The 18310-nt window shown below is 36.1% G+C and overlaps 2 protein-coding genes and 1 long non-coding RNA gene across 4 annotated transcripts; 2 read left to right on the top strand and 1 right to left on the bottom strand.

The window, feature by feature from the left end:
- The first annotated feature begins 4632 nt into the window (after positions 1-4632).
- On the top strand, positions 4633-8054 carry LOC111401535. Of its 2 annotated transcripts, XM_023029324.1 has the most exons (3): positions 4633-4699; positions 5296-5472; positions 7487-8054. In XM_023029324.1, the coding sequence occupies exons 1-3, from the start codon at positions 4680-4682 to the stop codon at positions 7542-7544; spliced, it is 255 nt and encodes an 84-aa protein (XP_022885092.1). In that variant the 5' UTR covers positions 4633-4679; the 3' UTR covers positions 7545-8054. The 2 variants fall into 2 exon arrangements, with proteins under 2 accessions (XP_022885092.1, XP_022885083.1); XM_023029315.1 differs by lacking the exon at positions 4633-4699 and having other exon boundaries at positions 4706-5472.
- A 354-nt stretch (positions 8055-8408) lies between these two features.
- On the bottom strand, positions 8409-9982 carry LOC111401528. The gene is made up of 3 exons (XM_023029303.1): positions 9767-9982; positions 9590-9678; positions 8409-9500 (listed from the first exon to the last, which is right to left on the bottom strand). The coding sequence occupies exons 1-3, from the start codon at positions 9848-9850 to the stop codon at positions 8783-8785; spliced, it is 891 nt and encodes a 296-aa protein (XP_022885071.1). The 5' UTR covers positions 9851-9982; the 3' UTR covers positions 8409-8782.
- A 4815-nt stretch (positions 9983-14797) lies between these two features.
- Positions 14798-15158, top strand: LOC111398004. Its single transcript, XR_002703326.1, has 3 exons — positions 14798-14843; positions 14919-15031; positions 15109-15158. It is a non-coding gene; the product is annotated as an uncharacterized LOC111398004 (long non-coding RNA).
- Positions 15159-18310: the final 3152 nt, after the last annotated feature.

Genomic DNA, 18310 nt, shown 5'->3' with positions numbered 1-18310 from the left:
CGCATGAGTTTAATAAAAGACATGGGACAAAACCTGTTGGATCTGCATTTTCTTATTCTTCTCTAGAACATTTCAAATCTTTATGGTCTTACAAGTTAAAAGTGAGTAAAATATTCTCGTCTGCTAGCGAGAATTGTGAACTCTTGAAAAAATCGATGACTGTATTAAAAATGTGACTCATTAAATTTATAATATTGTTTGAATTAGAAATACTAACCTGACATTGTGCTAAATCAAATTTATTCATGTTATATCATATTAACCCCGATGATAATGTAGTTGGAGATGACTTAAATTTAAGTAATTCAATTATAACAAGAGAAGTTTGATGATCCGCTCGAATGTTTAACCCTTCTCGAGAATGAATTTGGTAGCTTTACTTTCCTTCAAAGGGCACAACACGGGGAATTTTTTTGGAGATTTTTTGTCCTTGTTTCTTGCTAGTATTCTAGTAATATATTTGAAAGGTAAAATTACCACATAACTTAATAATGATAAGTAGGGATAGCAACGAGGTGGATCGGGGCAATCATTCATGTCCTCCGTCCCATCGGATATTTTCTTCACCTCATTCCGCCTCCATCTTTGGTTAAAGTGTACACCCCGTTTATTTTTATTATTTTTTATTTGTTTCACTTCCAAAAAATTATGTAAAATGCTCAAAAGTAAATTCTTGATTTCAGTAGTAGTTTTTGACTTTTCAAGAATATTTTCAAACAAAGCCTAAATACGAATTACTATTGAAATAAAGTAAAATAATTACTACTTGTAACACTTTTACAGACTTTGTTTCTAGCATGTATTTTTTATATTTCAAGCATGTTTAGAAAAAAACAATTTCCCACCACATTGATGCTCAGCTAAATTTATTTGTTAGAGGATGTAATAAAATATCGAACATTTTCTTCTGAGTTTAGTTATTTATCTACCTTGAAAACACTCTGTAAGGACTTGGTATTTTGTATATTTATAAGTGTAATTTGATATAAATAGAATTAAAAAAAAAAAAAAAAAGTTACTTGATCGGTATTTTATTTGATGCCAATTGTCAAGTGATGCAGAAAAGAAAATCATAAATCAGTTGGAAAAGAGGAGAAATAAGGATATATAGAAACATGCATAACTTTCAACATTTTTATATTTTAAATCAATTTTAAGGGTATTTTCATCATTTTTTTTTAGCTGAATTAAGGTTTCGCTTTGATTATGATTCATTTTGACTCTTTAAATATATGTTAACTGTTTGAAAATCCTACAACCATTTTCATTAAGAAGATTCCAATTGTTCCCTTTTTAGTAGATTCTAGCATATCTCATTTTCGTTCGAACGAAATTTAAGCATCACTCTGTATTACGAGTAAGACTATTTTATTATTATTCACATATCGGTCGTGCATCATCAAATAATATTAGTTGGAGATATTCTACTTAATCTTGACCTTTATTTCTTTATCTAAATACAAATGAATTATTCAACGGCTAACTTTCAAAAAGAAGTGATGATTATCTATCAAACAAGAGATTGCTGTAATTGATGCTTACATAAGTTGCAATAATTTGATAATAGTGTTTGTGAAACTTGTTAGATAAGTTTCATTAGTTTTTGGTTTTTTTGGTTTTATATTTTTTTATTTTTTTTAAATATCTTGTTATTTCGGACAATTGCTCTTGCACGGAAATTATCAAGGTTTTTTATCCATGTGAACCAGTAAAAGGGTTACGGATGGTCACGCTCATATCAAATCGTTGAAATCCGGTTTTTTTATCCATGTGAACCAGTAAAAGGGTTACGGATGGTCACGCTCATATCAAATCGTTGAAATCCATTTTGTATTAGAGAAGTTAGTTAAATACTCGAAAATATATGAATTTGTTTCGCGCGAGTAGTCACTAACAATTAAAAAAAGGATCAGATGATTGTGTAAGAAACACACATCTTGAGACAAAGTCTCAAAAAGGGGTTTTTTATTGATGATGATTTACAATTGGAAATAAACAGAATACTTTCGAGGAGCGCAAGCACACGAGTACTAAAAGAAGTGTTTAAATTTAAGTTAAGAAATTAAAATTACATATTCTCTGTTTGAGAGTGTTTGATTCCGGGGTCTTTTCTTTATATTTTCTCTTCCTTTTTATATTCCCTTGATGATTTCCTCGTGACAAACCGATTGGAAACTGCTTGATTGCTTATAACTACCCACTTTCTTTATGGTGGCTAACTTGTCGTGGAACTGCCGTCTCTGACTGCTGCCATTACTCTTTGTCGTTCAACCGCCTTCAACTGGGCTCCTTGAATCGTGGAATGTGATAAGATTACTCAACAACTACTTCAATAACTGCTATTCTGGATAACCATAATATTTTATGTTTGCTAAGATCTTGGGCGATTCGAAGGTTTGGACGAGAGCGGGGTCATCGCTCTGGACGACCGTAAGGCATTCCATTCGCTCAACTTTTGGGCGTCTTGCAAGCTTGGGCGATAATGTTATTGTGTTCGTGGGCTTCCACTGCATTCATCATTAATCATGTTTGGACCTTTATTCTGGACTCCCCAATTGGGCTTCACTCTTTGGGCTATTTGATTTGGGCTGTATTTTTAGTGTGTCAACAATTACCCCCAATATAGCAGAATTAATACCAATTATTAATCTTTGTCATATTCACTTTGTATTTTCGCAACATTTGAAATTCTCCAGAATTTCAATCATTATTTCCTTCTATAGTTTGAAAATGTGCGACGTTACAAACCCTTATAAACCCAAAAGACACGCCATTTCATCGCACCACTAAACCACGTCTCTATATTTCGCACTTCCTCCTCACTATTTTACTGTTCATCTTCTTGCTTCTCTGCTATGTTTCTCAGGCAACTTTTAACAAAAATGTACTTTGCACCCAATGGCGACTTCACAAACTCAATCTGATGATTCTTTTAGTTTCGAAGATTTCCAGAAAATCATTACTAGGCCATATGTAAATCCAAACTTCCTTGCACAAGCCAATGCTGACCTCAATGAATTCTATCTGGGTCCTTCATTCAATAATGCCGAAGTCGTTGGACAAGTGGCGGTGGGCCAGCTGTTCCCTTGCACTCAAGACCCTCTGTTCCTGAACTCTCTGTCATTGAGGCCGATTCACGAAAAAGGTATTTGCACTTGGCCTAAAGCTGATGTTATTTTTCGTAGATGGCATGCACATCTTATGAATCATGGCCCTACCAAGGCGATTTTTGATCGTGCTAGAATTTCAGACTTATTAGAAATCGCTCTTCAACCCCCAATTTTCAACCCAGTGCTTTTTCTTATTGCTTTGAGTTTTTGGTCTTATGAATATAATACTTTCGTTTTCCCTCTTAGTCCCATGTCTATTACTTTAAGGGATGTTGGAGCTCTAGTAAATCTTCCGCCTTTGGGCGATACCATCTTTCTTGATATCTTGATTTCCAGTTTCGGCTTGAAATTTGACAAGAAACTTATGGAGTCCTATTCAAGCATGCAAGGTTTTTATAATCATTCAAGAGCTGAACCCTCCCATACTGAGCGTGTGGCATTTCTTCAAATTTGGCTCTGTATATATATTCTCTGCGTGCCAAGTACGAAACCTTCTATGAGCTACTTACCCATAGCGTATGAATTGGCGCATGGTAGGCCTTTGAACTTATGTTCCTTCTTTTTAGCTGCCCTTTATAGAGCCATGACTTCCCTTCAATCTCAATTGAAGAATGGTGCATCTCCCACTGGCAGTGGGCCCTTTTGGTTCACTCAACTGTGGTTGAGAGCATACTTTCCGCCACTTGGTGCTCCATCCATTTCCCTTCGTTCTGCTAGCTGCTATGGGCTAGCCATTGACCCATTGAACCCTGTAAATATGTCCAGTGGGGACATTTTTTCATTCTTTTATACCTTAAATTCGATTCCTTCCTTCTTTCCTTTTCCTGCTCACTTGACTCCAGATTATGTGCAACCTCCATCCACCCTGGACAGTGCGAGTGCCTCTCTATTTGTTTGGGTCCAGTTTTTTATTGGGAGGGAATTGTTCTACGATATTTTAACTGGAACCAATGCCAAGGCTGGGGTTGAAATATATGCTCCCCAATTTTTTGCTCGCCAACTTGGCCTATTCCTCCTTGCTACTCCAAAAATTTGACAGATCATTTTCACACTATTAATAAGGCAGAAGTACAAGCTGTAGATGCTCATAACACTCTTTTGACGAGCAAATTTTCATTAGTCCCTTTCAATTCTAGCTGTGTCGTCCATCCTCTTTTTGAACAGCTCTGACCATCAGTAAAACGCAGATTGTTTACAACTGATGCTAATCGTGCCTTCCATTTACTGGATCAGCCAGATACCTCCTCTACTTCTCCTATTTTGGTCACCCCTGTGTCCATTAAGAATCCTTCCTCCCCTACTCGCGCTAAACATCCTATTTGTCCATTTGCTTCTCCACATGCCAATGCTACTACAGCTAAAGGTGCCTTAAGCTGCAAACGGCCAGCTTCAGCATCTCCCATTTTGCGGGATGATTATGATGATGATGATGGCCATTTTCATTAACTGACTGACTCTGAATTTGTTAATTAGTATAATATTTCCAAAATTTGGCTTTAATAATATTTCTAATAAGAGTTGTTTACCTTAATGCAAACAAACAACTAACGAGTATTCGCCCGTAAAATAATGGAAGATTCATTACACATGTAAACTCTCTCCCTCTCTCTCTCTCCTCTTTCTTTCTGTTCCTTAGATTTCACGGGTTTCGATCTGTGTCCATCTGTGTCTCTATATCTTGGCTTCACATTACTAAAGATATCAATTTTATTTTAAATATATTTTAAAATACCTAAAGAATACAGCTTTTGCATTTTTTTTAATTTTCTAGGCTGTCAGGAATTCTATGATCTTTGTTATTTTTGAAAATTTTCATTGTGTTTTTCGGTTTTCTTTCGAAAATCTATGCAATTCCACGTTGCTAAAATATTCTTCACTTTCTGATCAAATGGTTTCCGATTTATTGTTTTCTGGGTCGGATCATGAGTTGACTTTCTTGATTGCATCCAGTTCTTAAAAATTCACTATCAAATATCGAAACTTCAATTTTTTTTTTTTTTTTTGGATGCTTAGTTATCGGTTTTTGATTAATGGGTTCTTGTTTTCGTGTTAAATATCGATGAAAGATCCTCTCTTTCTTGATATTTATAGTTGAATATAGATCTTTGATAGCACGGTTTCTCTCCATGGATATGAATGGAAAGGATGTTAAAAATCATAAAAATAATACTAACATTGTGAATAGTGTGGAGTCTCCAAAGGTGATTTTGAATGAGGAAATTGAAGGAGATGACGAATCACGGACATTGTTGCCATCCAAGAAAGGTGGGCTGTCCAAAAACAAAGGGAAACCTAGGAGGAAAGTGCAGTGGTTGGATAAGAATGGGGATAAGCTAGCTGAGGTTTTGGAATTTCAACCTAGGTAATGAAAATACTGTCTTCTCTTTGGTTTCTGTGAATTGTGGTTGCTTAATTTTGATCAAAATTGAGGAAATTTGATTATCTGTTGTGATTTGTACTTTGTAGGGAAGTGTGTTTGTGTTTCTGGTGCTTAGTTGCATTCTTTGATTTGGTCTTTTAGTTAGTTCTAGAGAAGAAATAAAAGGTGATTGTATGAATATGTATGTGCATATTGAGAATGAACAATTATTCACTGTAGAATGTAGAATAGCAATAAAACTGACTGGACTGAGATACTAGATGACAAAGGTTTTTCTCTTTGTGATAGTCATGCAAGGATTTATCTTGTGGTCCCAAATTTTTTGTGGTTAGTAAGGAGATAACTTTTTCATGAATTCTTGCGTCGATAAGGAGTTCTTTGTTGACCACATGTACTTGAGGACTACGAGTATATGTAATTATAACCTAAGAATTCATTATAGTGGTTGGGGAAGGGAGGGTAGGGAAATAGAGAATAGAGAAAGCTATATATATGGAAGACAAGGAAATAACATTATTATGAGGAACATGGGTGGCCATAGGGAGCATTGTTTGTATGCTTACGTATTGTAAACACATGCAACTGTCTCAGCTAGCTAAGCTAACATTAGAAGCATTAATTTTTTGGGATGCAATTAGTGATCTTATTCTTGGAATTTTAATGCGAATAGTCAACTTCTTAGTCACGTTCTCATAGCTCTACTTTATTCTTATTTTAGGTTCTATTCAGTAAATTCTGGGTCGGAGGAGGTTAATTTAGGAAGTTGGTCAACCTTTTTTTCCCATTCTTGCATTGCCCTTAGGATAAATCTATTTAGGATGACGAACTAGTCAGTTTTATAAATTCTTTTCAAAAGCATTTTTATTTTACTTTTTATTACAAGTTTTGCCCTGGTATTGAAGGTCGTATATGAAGATGATTTGGTGCACAGTTTTATCCCTACTAATCAATCATCAGAAGGCTATCATGGGAGGAAGACGGATTAGGACTTTTATGGGATGATTCAATAGGGTATAATTCAACTAACTGAAGAGGGCATAGCCCCTATCCAAATCTCTTTATTAATACACAATTCTTAAATGGTTATCAAATCTCTAAAGAGTCTCCATTTCATCAAGTTTCCTATAATGTGCTTCAATTTATGCCACCCCTGCTCCATGCCTTGTTGGCACATTTGAGTTCCAAATATTGAGTTGGAAATAATGTTAGAAGCAGATATCATGTTGTTCAAATTCATTTTGCAAACTTTGAATTCATTATTGTGGTTAAATATGATTTCATATCTACCATTACACTATAACTACTTGTGGCAGTTAAGAGTTCATTAGAAACATGTATAGTATGCTTGTAGTGGACTTTGTTGTGAGACGTTTTCACTGATAAGATTCAGTAACGTGTAGATTGAAAAGATCAATACAATTTATCTCTCAGTTCACATGATTGTTCATTTGTAACAGCTTTTTTCTCCTAGAAAATTCAGTAACCTTTCTCCTTTATCCTATTTCAGTTTAAAATGGATCTCATATATTTGGAATTACAAAGGAGTACTTTATGTTGATTAAGTCTCTTTAATCTTGAAATATCATTGGATACAATTGCTATTACATATCAAGTGTCTAATTTCTCTTTAGTTTGTGTATTATGAAGAAGTTCTGCTTTTCCCAAAATTTGGCACCTTAGTGTGTATTCATCCATCGGTAACTATCACCTTTTTTGCTTTATTAGTACTTTGTATTCTTCTGGCCGTTATCTTTGATTTGGTATTTGGTAAATATTGAGAGTGACATTTGAGAACCCCCTTTTTCCTTTGTTCATGTGCGCTGTCCAAATTGAATGTTGCCATTCTCTTTGTAGGGATGTCTCGGTTCATTATACATCTGAGAAAAGAAACCTACATAGCAATGATGCATTAGATTCCGTCATGAACTGTTGACTAGATTATTATATTCAGTTGTATCTGTTATTCTGTCCTCACTATCGTTCATTTTCCTTGCAGTGATATGAGTGACTCAAACGAGGAAGATTCAGATTCTTGCATCTGTAGAATAATGTAGATCATATCACTAGAACATCTTCTTGGTAGTTATCTTGGATCAGTCAGAAGTTAATCTTCTATGACTCTCATACTGAAGATAAAGCTGAAATATTTCAGCCTAGTGGATCTCTTTCTCTTACGACTCATTTTCTTGTTACGACACCATTTTGTGGTATTCTGAAGGAGTCGGAATTAACAATACCAAATCTACTTTTAGTTCGAGATATTCGGTGTTTGGAGCATATCAATTCTGTTACTTCGTGCCAAAATGCAGATATAGACCATTGCAGCTTCCTCGAAAGTCGGAGCATTCCTTCCGTCTTTCATTTCAAATATCAGTAATGTGTATATGTATAGTACTCACAGAGCATTCGAAGTGCTTCTATATTGTAATGTTTTCACCTCATTTCTGCTACTTTTTGTTGTTGGTTCTTGTCGTCTTTATCGAACAGAAATGGATCAGGATTGTACAATGTCAAAAATTCTTCATGATATCAGTATCTAGCAATGACACAGTTTTTTCTTTTTCTGTATTTCAACTTCAAAATTTTACCTGTCTGAATTAACTTGATTAGAAATGAATGGTGTTCGGCATGGAATAATACTACTTATTTATAATGGAATTACATAATGGTTTACACACAAATGAGATGTGGTGGAGAATTTTATTTTATTTTTATTGAAGAAATTTTGATCTAATCATATCTCATCACATCATATATATACAAATTATTATATATATGTAGCACAACCGTTCTGTATATACTTAAAGAAGCTTTTGCTTGAGATTAGAAGAGAAAGGGGCCAATGACATAGTATAGTTTAGTTGCCAATGATATAGTTGTTTTAAATTTTCCCGTTTTATTTAGCAATGAACCGAATGGAACAGTGAAAAAGGATTTGTGTAGTTCTTATTGGAAAGATCAAACATTATAATTCTGAAAATATATATCTCCCCCTGTCCATGTCTAATAAGGTGTTACAAAAAGCAGATCATTCTTACCACAATACAGAAATCACCAAACACAATAAGCCACCGAATGACGAGTCGAAAAAACTCCTAAACAAAGGAACACAAACCAAAACAGTTGCTGATTATTCCACTCTGTGTGAAAGGAAATACAAACAATATCTTCCTGCAAATCTCTGATAACTTTCTTCTTGCCTTTTATCGATAATAAGTGACTTCTTGTAATACAAATCGGAGCAGCATATGACAAACGCCGGCTCATGTTATTGCACTGATGTTGTTCTTGCTTATAGTTTTTGTGTAGAAACCAACCAGTTTGAGAGACTGGCATCAACTGGCACTGTGAGTTGAGATATAGTAGCGAAATTCGTCTCTGCTTTAGGAAAATAACTGGGATCTGTAGTCGAGGGAATTTCTTGTTCTTTCTCTACCATGATATTTTCCTTTTGGCGCTTGAACTGTGATCTTGCTTGAGCTTTAATTGCTTTCCACTGCGTGAGATTTTCGACTGGATTGAGCACACTCCTGTCTCGAGTATGACAATTTGATTCAAGTCTCTGGAAATCTTTATTAGACACATCATGGAATGGCATGGGAAAATTTGTTACTCCATAGTTTGATTTCATATCTGCAGAATTCAATTGCCAAGAAGAATCTTCTTGGATTTTCGATAAATCATCACTTTCATTATTGCTGTAATCATCTTCCAATTCTTCACAACTATCATAAATATCATCGTAATAGAAATCACTTTCCTCTAATTTTATCTCATCGTCTTCATCATCATAGCCTTCTATACACTTCTGGTATCTGTAATTTTGAGGGTACGATCTGATGCTCGATTCTAATGAATCCTCGTCACAGCGCAAAACAGGTAGGTTCGTCTCCTCTTCGCCCTCTGAAAGGTACGCGTCATAATTTTGTATTGGTTCATAAGCCTTGACATTCAAATTGAAGCTCACTTTCTTTTTGATTTTCAACTTTGGTTCATCTTTTTGGTTTTCTCTACAAAAATCAAAATTAATAACATAGATTAAGATATCCCGGCATTTTTTTTTATAAAGGAATGAAACTCGAAACCAAAAGAAACTCACTTGAGCTTAGAATCTGAGGTGATGGGCTCTGGTTTTGTATCAAGTTTAACAGTGACATCAGAATCTAAAGGCATATACTTTCCATGGCCCTGGAAAATGTAAGAAACAAATGCATTAAGTATCAATTTTCAAGAATAATTTACAGCATTAGTCGAAGGGGTTTCAAGTGTATCTTACCTCTTCTCCCGATAGATTTTTATTGCCCGGCTTTCGACGTTTTCGCTTCTTCTTGAAGCCAAAACAGGCAAGAAAACATCCCATTTGAAGAATTTTACCCAGAATTCCAATCCTTGCCTTGTATTATCTATATACGCAGTGAGAGAGAGAGAGAGGGTGGGGTGGGGTCAAGGTTTAAATTCATTTGCCTCCAGTGGAGTTTAAAAATAGGAACGTTGAGAAAGGGCAATGTAATAATGAAGAATAAGGTGGGCGCATGAGTTTAATAAAAGACATGGGACAAAACCTGTTGGATCTGCATTTTCTTATTCTTCTCTAGAACATTTCAAATCTTTAAGGTCTTACAAGTTACAAGTGAGTAGAATATTCTTATTTGCTAGTGAGAATTGTGAACTCTTGAAAAAATCGATGACTGCATCAAAGATGTGAGTCATTAAATTTATAATATTGTTTGAATTAGAGATACCAACCTGGCATTGTGCTAAATCAAATTTATTCAAGTTATATCATATTAACCCAGATGCCACTTTTTAGCTAACAAGATAATGTAGTTGGACGAGATGACTTAAATTTAAGTGATTCAATTGTAACAAGAGAAGTTTGAGGATCTGCTCGAATTTTTAACCCTTCTCGGCAATGAATTTGGTAGCTTTACTTTCCTTTAAAGGGAACAACATAAGGAATTTTTCGTCCCTATTTCCTGCTGGTATTCTAGTAATACACTTGAAAGGTAAAATTACCACATAACTTAATAATGATAAGTAGGGATAGCAACGGGGTGGGTCGGGGCAATCATTCATGTCCTCCGTCCCATCGGATATTTTCTTCACCTCATTCCGCCTCCATATCCGGTACACCCCGTTTATTTTTATTTGTTTCACTTCCAAAAAAATATGTAAAATGCTCAAAAGTAAATTCTTGATTTCAGTAGTAGTTTTTGACTTTTCAAGAATATTTTCAAACGAAGCCTAAATACGAATTACTATTGAAATGAAGTAAAATAATTACTACTTGTAACACTTTTACAGACTTTGTTTCTAGCATGTGTTTTTTATATTTCAAGCATGTTTAGAAAAAAACACATTCCCACCACATTGATGCTCAGCTAAATTTATTTGTTAGAGGATGTAATAAAATATCGAACATTTTCTTCTGAGTTTAGTTATTTATCTAACTTGAAAACACTCTGTAAGGACATGCTATTTTGTATATTTATAAGTGTAATTTGATATAAATAGAATTAAAAAAAAAGTTACTTGATAGGTATTTTATTTGATGCCAATTGTCAAGTGATGCAGAAAAGAAAATCATAAATCAGTTGGAAAAGAGGAGAAATAAGGATATATAGAAACATGCATAACTTTCAACATTTTTATATTTTAAATCAATTTTAAGGGTATTTTCATCATTTTTTTTAGCTGAATTAAGGTTTCGCTTTGATTATGATTCATTTTGACTCTTTAAATATATGTTAACTGTTTGAAAATCCTACAACCATTTTCATTAAGAAGATTCCAATTGTTCCCTTTTTAGTAGATTCTAGCATATCTCATTTTCGTTCGAACGAAATTTAAGCATCACTCTGTATTATGAGTAAGACTATTTTATTATTATTCACATATCGGTCATGCATCATCAAATAATATTAGTTGGAGATATTCTACTTAATCTTGACCTTTATTTCTTTATCTAAATACAAATGAATTATTCAACGGCTAACTTTCAAAAAGAAGTGATGATTATCTATCAAACAAGAGATTGCTGTAATTGATGCTTACATAAGTTGCAATAATTTGATAATAGTGTTTGTGAAACTTGTTAGATAAGTTTCATTAGTTTTTGGTTTTTTTGGTTTTATATTTTTTTATTTTTTTTAAATATCTTGTTATTTCGGACAATTGCTCTTGCACGGAAATTATCAAGGTTTTTTATCCATGTGAACCAGTAAAAGGGTTACGGATGGTCACGCTCATATCAAATCGTTGAAATCCGGTTTTTTTATCCATGTGAACCAGTAAAAGGGTTACGGATGGTCACGCTCATATCAAATCGTTGAAATCCATTTTGTATTAGAGAAGTTAGTTAAATACTCGAAAATATATGAATTTGTTTCGCGCGAGTAGTCACTAACAATTAAAAAAAGGATCAGATGATTGTGTAAGAAACACACCTCTTGAGACAAAGTCTCAAAAAGGGGTTTTTTATTGATGATGATTTACAATTGGAAATAAACAGAATACTTTCGAGGAGCGCAAGCACACGAGTACTAAAAGAAGTGTTTAAATTTAAGCTAAAAAATTAAAATTACATATTCTCTATTTGAGAGTGTTTGATTCCGGGGTCTTTTCTTTATATTTTCTCTTCCTTTTTATATTCCCTTGATGATTTCCTCGTGACAAACCGATTGGAAACTGCTTGATTGCTTATAACTACCCACTTTCTTTATGGTGGCTAACTTGTCGTGGAACTGCCGTCTCTGACTGCTGCCATTACTCTTTGTCGTTCAACCGCCTTCAACTGGGCTCCTTGAATCGTGGAATGTGATAAGATTACTCAACAACTACTTCAATAACTGCTATTCTGGATAACCATAATATTTTATGTTTGCTAAGATCTTGGGCGATTCGAAGGTTTGGACGAGAGCGGGGTCATCGCTCTGGACGACCGTAAGGCATTCCATTCGCTCAACTTTTGGGCGTCTTGCAAGCTTGGGCGATAATGTTATTGTGTTCGTGGGCTTCCACTGCATTCATCATTAATCATGTTTGGACCTTTATTCTGGACTCCCCAATTGGGCTTCACTCTTTGGGCTATTTGATTTGGGCTGTACTTTTAGTGTGTCAACAAATACCCCCAATATAGCAGAAATAATACCAATTATTAATCTTTGTCATATTCACTTTGTATTTTCGCAACATTTGAAATTCTCAAGAATTTCAATCATTATTTCCTTCTATAGTTTGAAAATGTGCGACGTTACAAACCCTTATAAACCCAAAAGACACGCCATTTCATCGCACCACTAAACCACGTCTCTATATTTCGCACTTCCTCCTCACTATTTTACTGTTCATCTTCTTGCTTCTCTGCTATGTTTCTCAGGCAACTTTTAACAAAAATGTACTTTGCACCCAATGGCGACTTCACAAACTCAATCTGATGATTCTTTTAGTTTCGAAGATTTCCAGAAAATCATTACTAGGCCATATGTAAATCCAAACTTCCTTGCACAAGCCAATGCTGACCTCAATGAATTCTATCTGGGTCCTTCATTCAATAATGCCGAAGTCGTTGGACAAGTGGCGGTGGGCCAGCTGTTCCCTTGCACTCAAGACCCTCTGTTCCTGAACTCTCTGTCATTGAGGCTGATTCACGAAAAAGGTATTTGCACTTGACCTAAAGCTGATGTTATTTTTCGTAGATGGCATGCACGTCTTATGAATCATGGCCCTACCAAGGCGATTTTTGATCGTGCTAGAATTTCAGACTTATTAGAAATCGCTCTTCAACCCCCAATTTTCAACCCAGTGCTTTTTCTGATTGCTTTGAGTTTTTGGTCTTATGAATATAATACTTTCATTTTCCCTCTTAGTCCCATGTCTATTACTTTAAGGGATGTTGGAGCTCTAGTAAATCTTCCGCCTTTGGGCGATACCATCTTTCTTGATATCTTGATTTCCAGTTTCGGCTTGAAATTTGACAAGAAACTTATGGAGTCCTATTCAAGCATGCAAGGTTTTTATAATCATTCAAGAGCTGAACCCTCCCATACTGAGCGTGTGGCATTTCTTCAAATTTGGCTCTGTATATATATTCTCTGCGTGCCAAGTACGAAACCTTCTATGAGCTACTTACCCATAGCGTATGAATTGGCGCATGGTAGGCCTTTGAACTTATGTTCCTTCTTTTTAGCTGCCCTTTATAGAGCCATGACTTCCCTTCAATCTCAATTGAAGAATAGTGCATCTCCCACTGGCAGTGGGCCCTTTTGGTTCACTCAACTGTGGTTGAGAGCATACTTTCCGCCACTTGGTGCTCCATCCATTTCCCTTCGTTCTGCTAGCTGCTATGGGCTAACCATTGACCCATTGAACCCTGTAAATATGTCCAGTGGGGACATTTTTTCATTCTTTTATACCTTAAATTCGATTCCTTCCTTCTTTCCTTTTCCTGCTCACTTGACTCCAGATTATGTGCAACCTCCATCCACCCTGGACAGTGCGAGTGCCTCTCTATTTGTTTGGGTCCAGTTTTTTATTGGGAGGGAATTGTTCTACGATATTTTAACTGGAACCAATGCCAAGGCTGGGGTTGAAATATATGCTCCCCAATTTTTTGCTCGCCAACTTGGTTTTGGCCAAACTTGGCTTGTTCCTCCTTGCTATTCAAAAAATTTGACAGACCGCTTTCACACCATTAATAAGGCAGAGGCACAAGCTATAGATGCTCGTAACATTCTTTTGACGAGTAAATTTTCATTAGCCCCCTTCAATTCTAGCCGTGCTATCCATCCCCTTTTTGAACAACTCTAGCCATCAGTAAAGCGCAGATTGTTTGCGACTGATGTCAATCGTGCTTTCCATTCACTGGATCAGCCAAACAGTTCTTCCATTTCTCCTATTTTGGTCACCCCTGTGTCCATTAGGAATCCTTCATCCCCTGCTCGTGCTAAACAATCTATTCGTCCATCTACTTCCCTACCTGCCAAGGTTACTGCAACTAAGAGTGCCTTAAGCCGCAAACGGTCAGCTTCAGCATCTCCCGTTTTGGAGGATGATGATGATGACGCTCCTCTCATCGTTAGGAGAAAGGTAATTGAATTCTGTTTATTCACAAACATACCTTTCTATGTGCTAACGGTTTACTTGAATTTCTCAGAAAAGTTCAGCCTCTCCTTTGAAGGCTTTGGTGTTGGCAGCTCCTGCTCCATCATCCTGTGCTGAAGTTACTTCGTCCAAATCAGCTGATGAAGGGACTATGCTTAAAGAGAAACCTTCAGTCCCGGAACCTTCATCACAACCAATGGAAGAGCCACCTTCTTCCCAGGGTGCCAACCCCCCAAACATCGAACCAGAAGGTAATACATTTTTTTTGATGTTTTACCTTTGCTTGTGCTATTGGTTTCTGATTTGTTGCTTCTTGAATTCTGCAGAGGCTCCCATGGATTTGCCCATTGTGACAGAGTCTTCTCGCCCAAATAAGGGGAAGTCTCCATAGGTGGTGGAGCCAACTGGTGATATGTCACTTCCCAAGATTGCTGATAAGGTATCTTTTTGCTTTACTTTCATTTTCGCTTCGTTTATTGTAGTGAAAGCCCTCAATGTTGGCATTTTTCTTTGCAGGGTGCTGATGATATTGTGCGTTCCATCCAGGACTTGTTCACTTCCTGGGGGCAAGTCAAGACATCTCGCCCTACTTCAACCGGTCGTCCTTCTACTTCTTCAGAGGAAGATATGAAGTTCCTCAAGCAGTCGATATTTGAGTATATGTCTTTTATGGACATGGACATGGACATCGGCCAGGCAAGTGTTGTTAAACACAAGGATAAGCTTGAGCTATTGAGTACGAAGTTGGCACAAGCACTGACACTTTCATCGCTCAATATTATTGCTGATTTTAAAGCGACGTTGAAGGTTGTCCACTCTGACATCCTCTTCTTGCTGGCCAAAAATGTTGAACTGAAGGCCAGGAGTACTCAATATCTTCACGCTGCATCTGAAAGAGAGTCTTTGCTTCTAGAGATTAACAAAGCCGAGGACGAATTAAAAGAAATCTCTTCCGAAATTATGGTTGAAGACTCTTTGATGACAAGTTTAGCTGCAGAGATGAAGGAGCTACAAGCAAAAATGGACGACTGTAGGGCGAGAATGGCTGCCAAAAAGCGTAATGCTTCCCAAGAAATTGAGTGAACCAAGTCTTTGGCCGATCAGTACAAAAAGCTGGAGGTTGATGACGATTTTGTAGCTGAATTAAATGTCGCTTCTTCTCAGCAGAGCGAGGATTGGGGGAGACTTAGGAAAAAAATTCGATCGGCCTGGGGTGAATTGTAATTAAGACATCTAATGTCTTAAATTTTTCTTTTGTAATTTCGTACTAACTGCCATTGCTAAATTTGAATGTAACAGCAGCCATTGTCATTAATGAACGACTATTTTGACTATTTACGTGCTAATTGACGTTGTCCTTAATCGTCTATCCCCCAAGCATTTAACTGCTTTATGCTAAGATTCATGTACATTCTCTCTTGGTATTTCTGTCTCTTTTCCTAAGACTTTGGGCCACTTGACTCCAATTACTAGGCACGAATGTGGCCGTTCATATTCTATCTCTTTACCTTTACGCCCCTATAAATGCACGTATATTTCGCACTTTTCATTTTTATTTTCACTTTTCTTCAAAAACTAATTTGCTGCCATCATTTGACATTTCAATAATCGATCCAAAATTTTCGTTTTCCATAGAAATGGATCATTTGATCTACCCATTTGGCTATTTATTTTGATGCCACCTTTGGTATGGGAGATATAGAAAATATTCTTCAGCCAGCGAAGTTTTTCTCATCGTCTCCATGTTCTTTACAAGGAGTTCAATGATGGATGGTAATTTTTGAGGATGCCTATCAAGCCACCTTGCTTGCTGAGAGTGCTTCTCAGTCTCCATGCCCATTATTGCAGCAACGCGACTAGGCAGGCGATGTGAAGGTGCTTTTCTTTCCTGTTGCTTGCTGAGAGTGCTTTTCGGCCTCTCTGCCTGCCTTTGCAGCAGTGCGATCAGGATGTCAATCAAGGCCAGTTCACCCTCTTACTTGGCGATCGACCGAGAGATTAGTTTGCTCTCACTTGTAGCTTATAGAGCATTTATTATTTTGTGTCTCGCAATTTGTAATGAATGTTTGATAATAAAGAAATTTATTTGAACGTATTTCATTCTGACCCTTTTTATATACGATCGTTCAACGCGATTTGATTACGCTTTTATTTGTTCACTTTCCCATAAGGAAGGAACATATTTTTTTTAAATATTTTCCATTAATGAACCTCATGTGCTTGGTGCAATCTAAATCTTCCAAATGATAGGCTCCATTAGACAACACATTATTTACTTTATATGACCCTTCCCAATTGGGCGACCACTTGCCATATTTTGGATCCTTGCTATCTAAAGGGAGTATTGTTTTTCAAATCAATTCGCCCAGGCTAAATGACTTGACTATAACTTTTTTATTATAAAACTTAGTCATCCTTTGTTTTTGAACTTGCAATCTATCTAGGATGTCCAACTTTTATTCGTCCAACTCCAATAAGTTTTGAACTAGTGATTCGGTATACTCATCATCACTTAATTTATATTGCAAACACATTCTGATCGATTGCACGTTAATTTTCATAGGCAAAACGGCCTCCTGTCCATAAGTAAGTTGGAAAGGAGTAATTTTGGTACTTGACCGAGGCGACGTCCTATAAGCCTATAAAGCCTTGTTTAGACATTCGTGCCAATTTCTGGCATTTTCATCTATAATTTTCCTTATGATATTTTTTAAAATCTTATTAGAAGATTCTGCTTGTCCGTTGGATTGAGCGTAATACGGTGTGGAGTTCACTACTTTAACTCCAAACTCGCTCAAGAATTTATTCACTTGATCTCCATTTAAAGAAGTTCTGTGATCTACCATCAAAGTTTGTGGAATCCCAAATCTATAAATAATATGATCACGGATAAATTCTATGACACTCTTTTGGGTGATTTCTTTTAAAGATATCGCTTCTACCCACTTAGTGAGAAAATCAGTTGCAACTATAATAAATGTATGTTGCTTGGACGATGGGGGATAAAACTTCCCTATTAGGTCTATCGCCCAACCCATAATAGGTGTCATTTCTCTTGCTGGCGCCCTTTGTATTGGACCATGCTTTTGGCATGCTAAAGAACTCTTTGCATATTGAACACGTGATTCTCCCATCTTGGGCCAAAAATATCCATTCCTAATAATTAACCATCTTATCCTTTGTTCAGCTTGATGAGCTCCACATATCCCTTCGTGCACCTCAGCCATGATTGTCCTGACTTCTTGCAAACTTACACACTTTAGTAATATACCATCAGAGCGTTTCTTAAACAACTCTTTATCTATCAATAGTTTAGCAAACACAACTTCATTTTTCTACTATCTTCTTTATTAGGTTCTTTAAGGGACCTTTTAATCTCTGCCCTCCAATCTATTGCATCTCCATCTTGTATGTAATGAATTTCAATCCTTCTCGCCCTTCTTTGGACTACGGGCAATATTACTCCATATTCATAAGTAGATTTCTAATTTAAAACCTTTGAATACCTTGAGGCCATCTGGGCCAACTCATTTGCTACGTCATTATATATCCTATTAACACATTGAAGCTCTACTTGGTCGAATTTTTCCAACAACTCTTGGGCGATTTCTTATTAACTTATAATGGAATCACTTTAACACTTAAAATCACCAATCAATTGGTGAATTACCAATAGAGAATCGCCTCTAACGATCACATTCTTTACTTCCATATCTAT

The sequence above is a fragment of the Olea europaea genome, chromosome 1, assembly GCF_002742605.1.
Source record: "Olea europaea var. sylvestris chromosome 1, O_europaea_v1, whole genome shotgun sequence".
NCBI classification, from domain to species: domain Eukaryota; kingdom Viridiplantae; phylum Streptophyta; class Magnoliopsida; order Lamiales; family Oleaceae; genus Olea; species Olea europaea.
The sequence above is the reverse complement of the archived record's forward strand: the minus strand, read 5'-3'. Positions and strand labels throughout refer to the sequence as shown.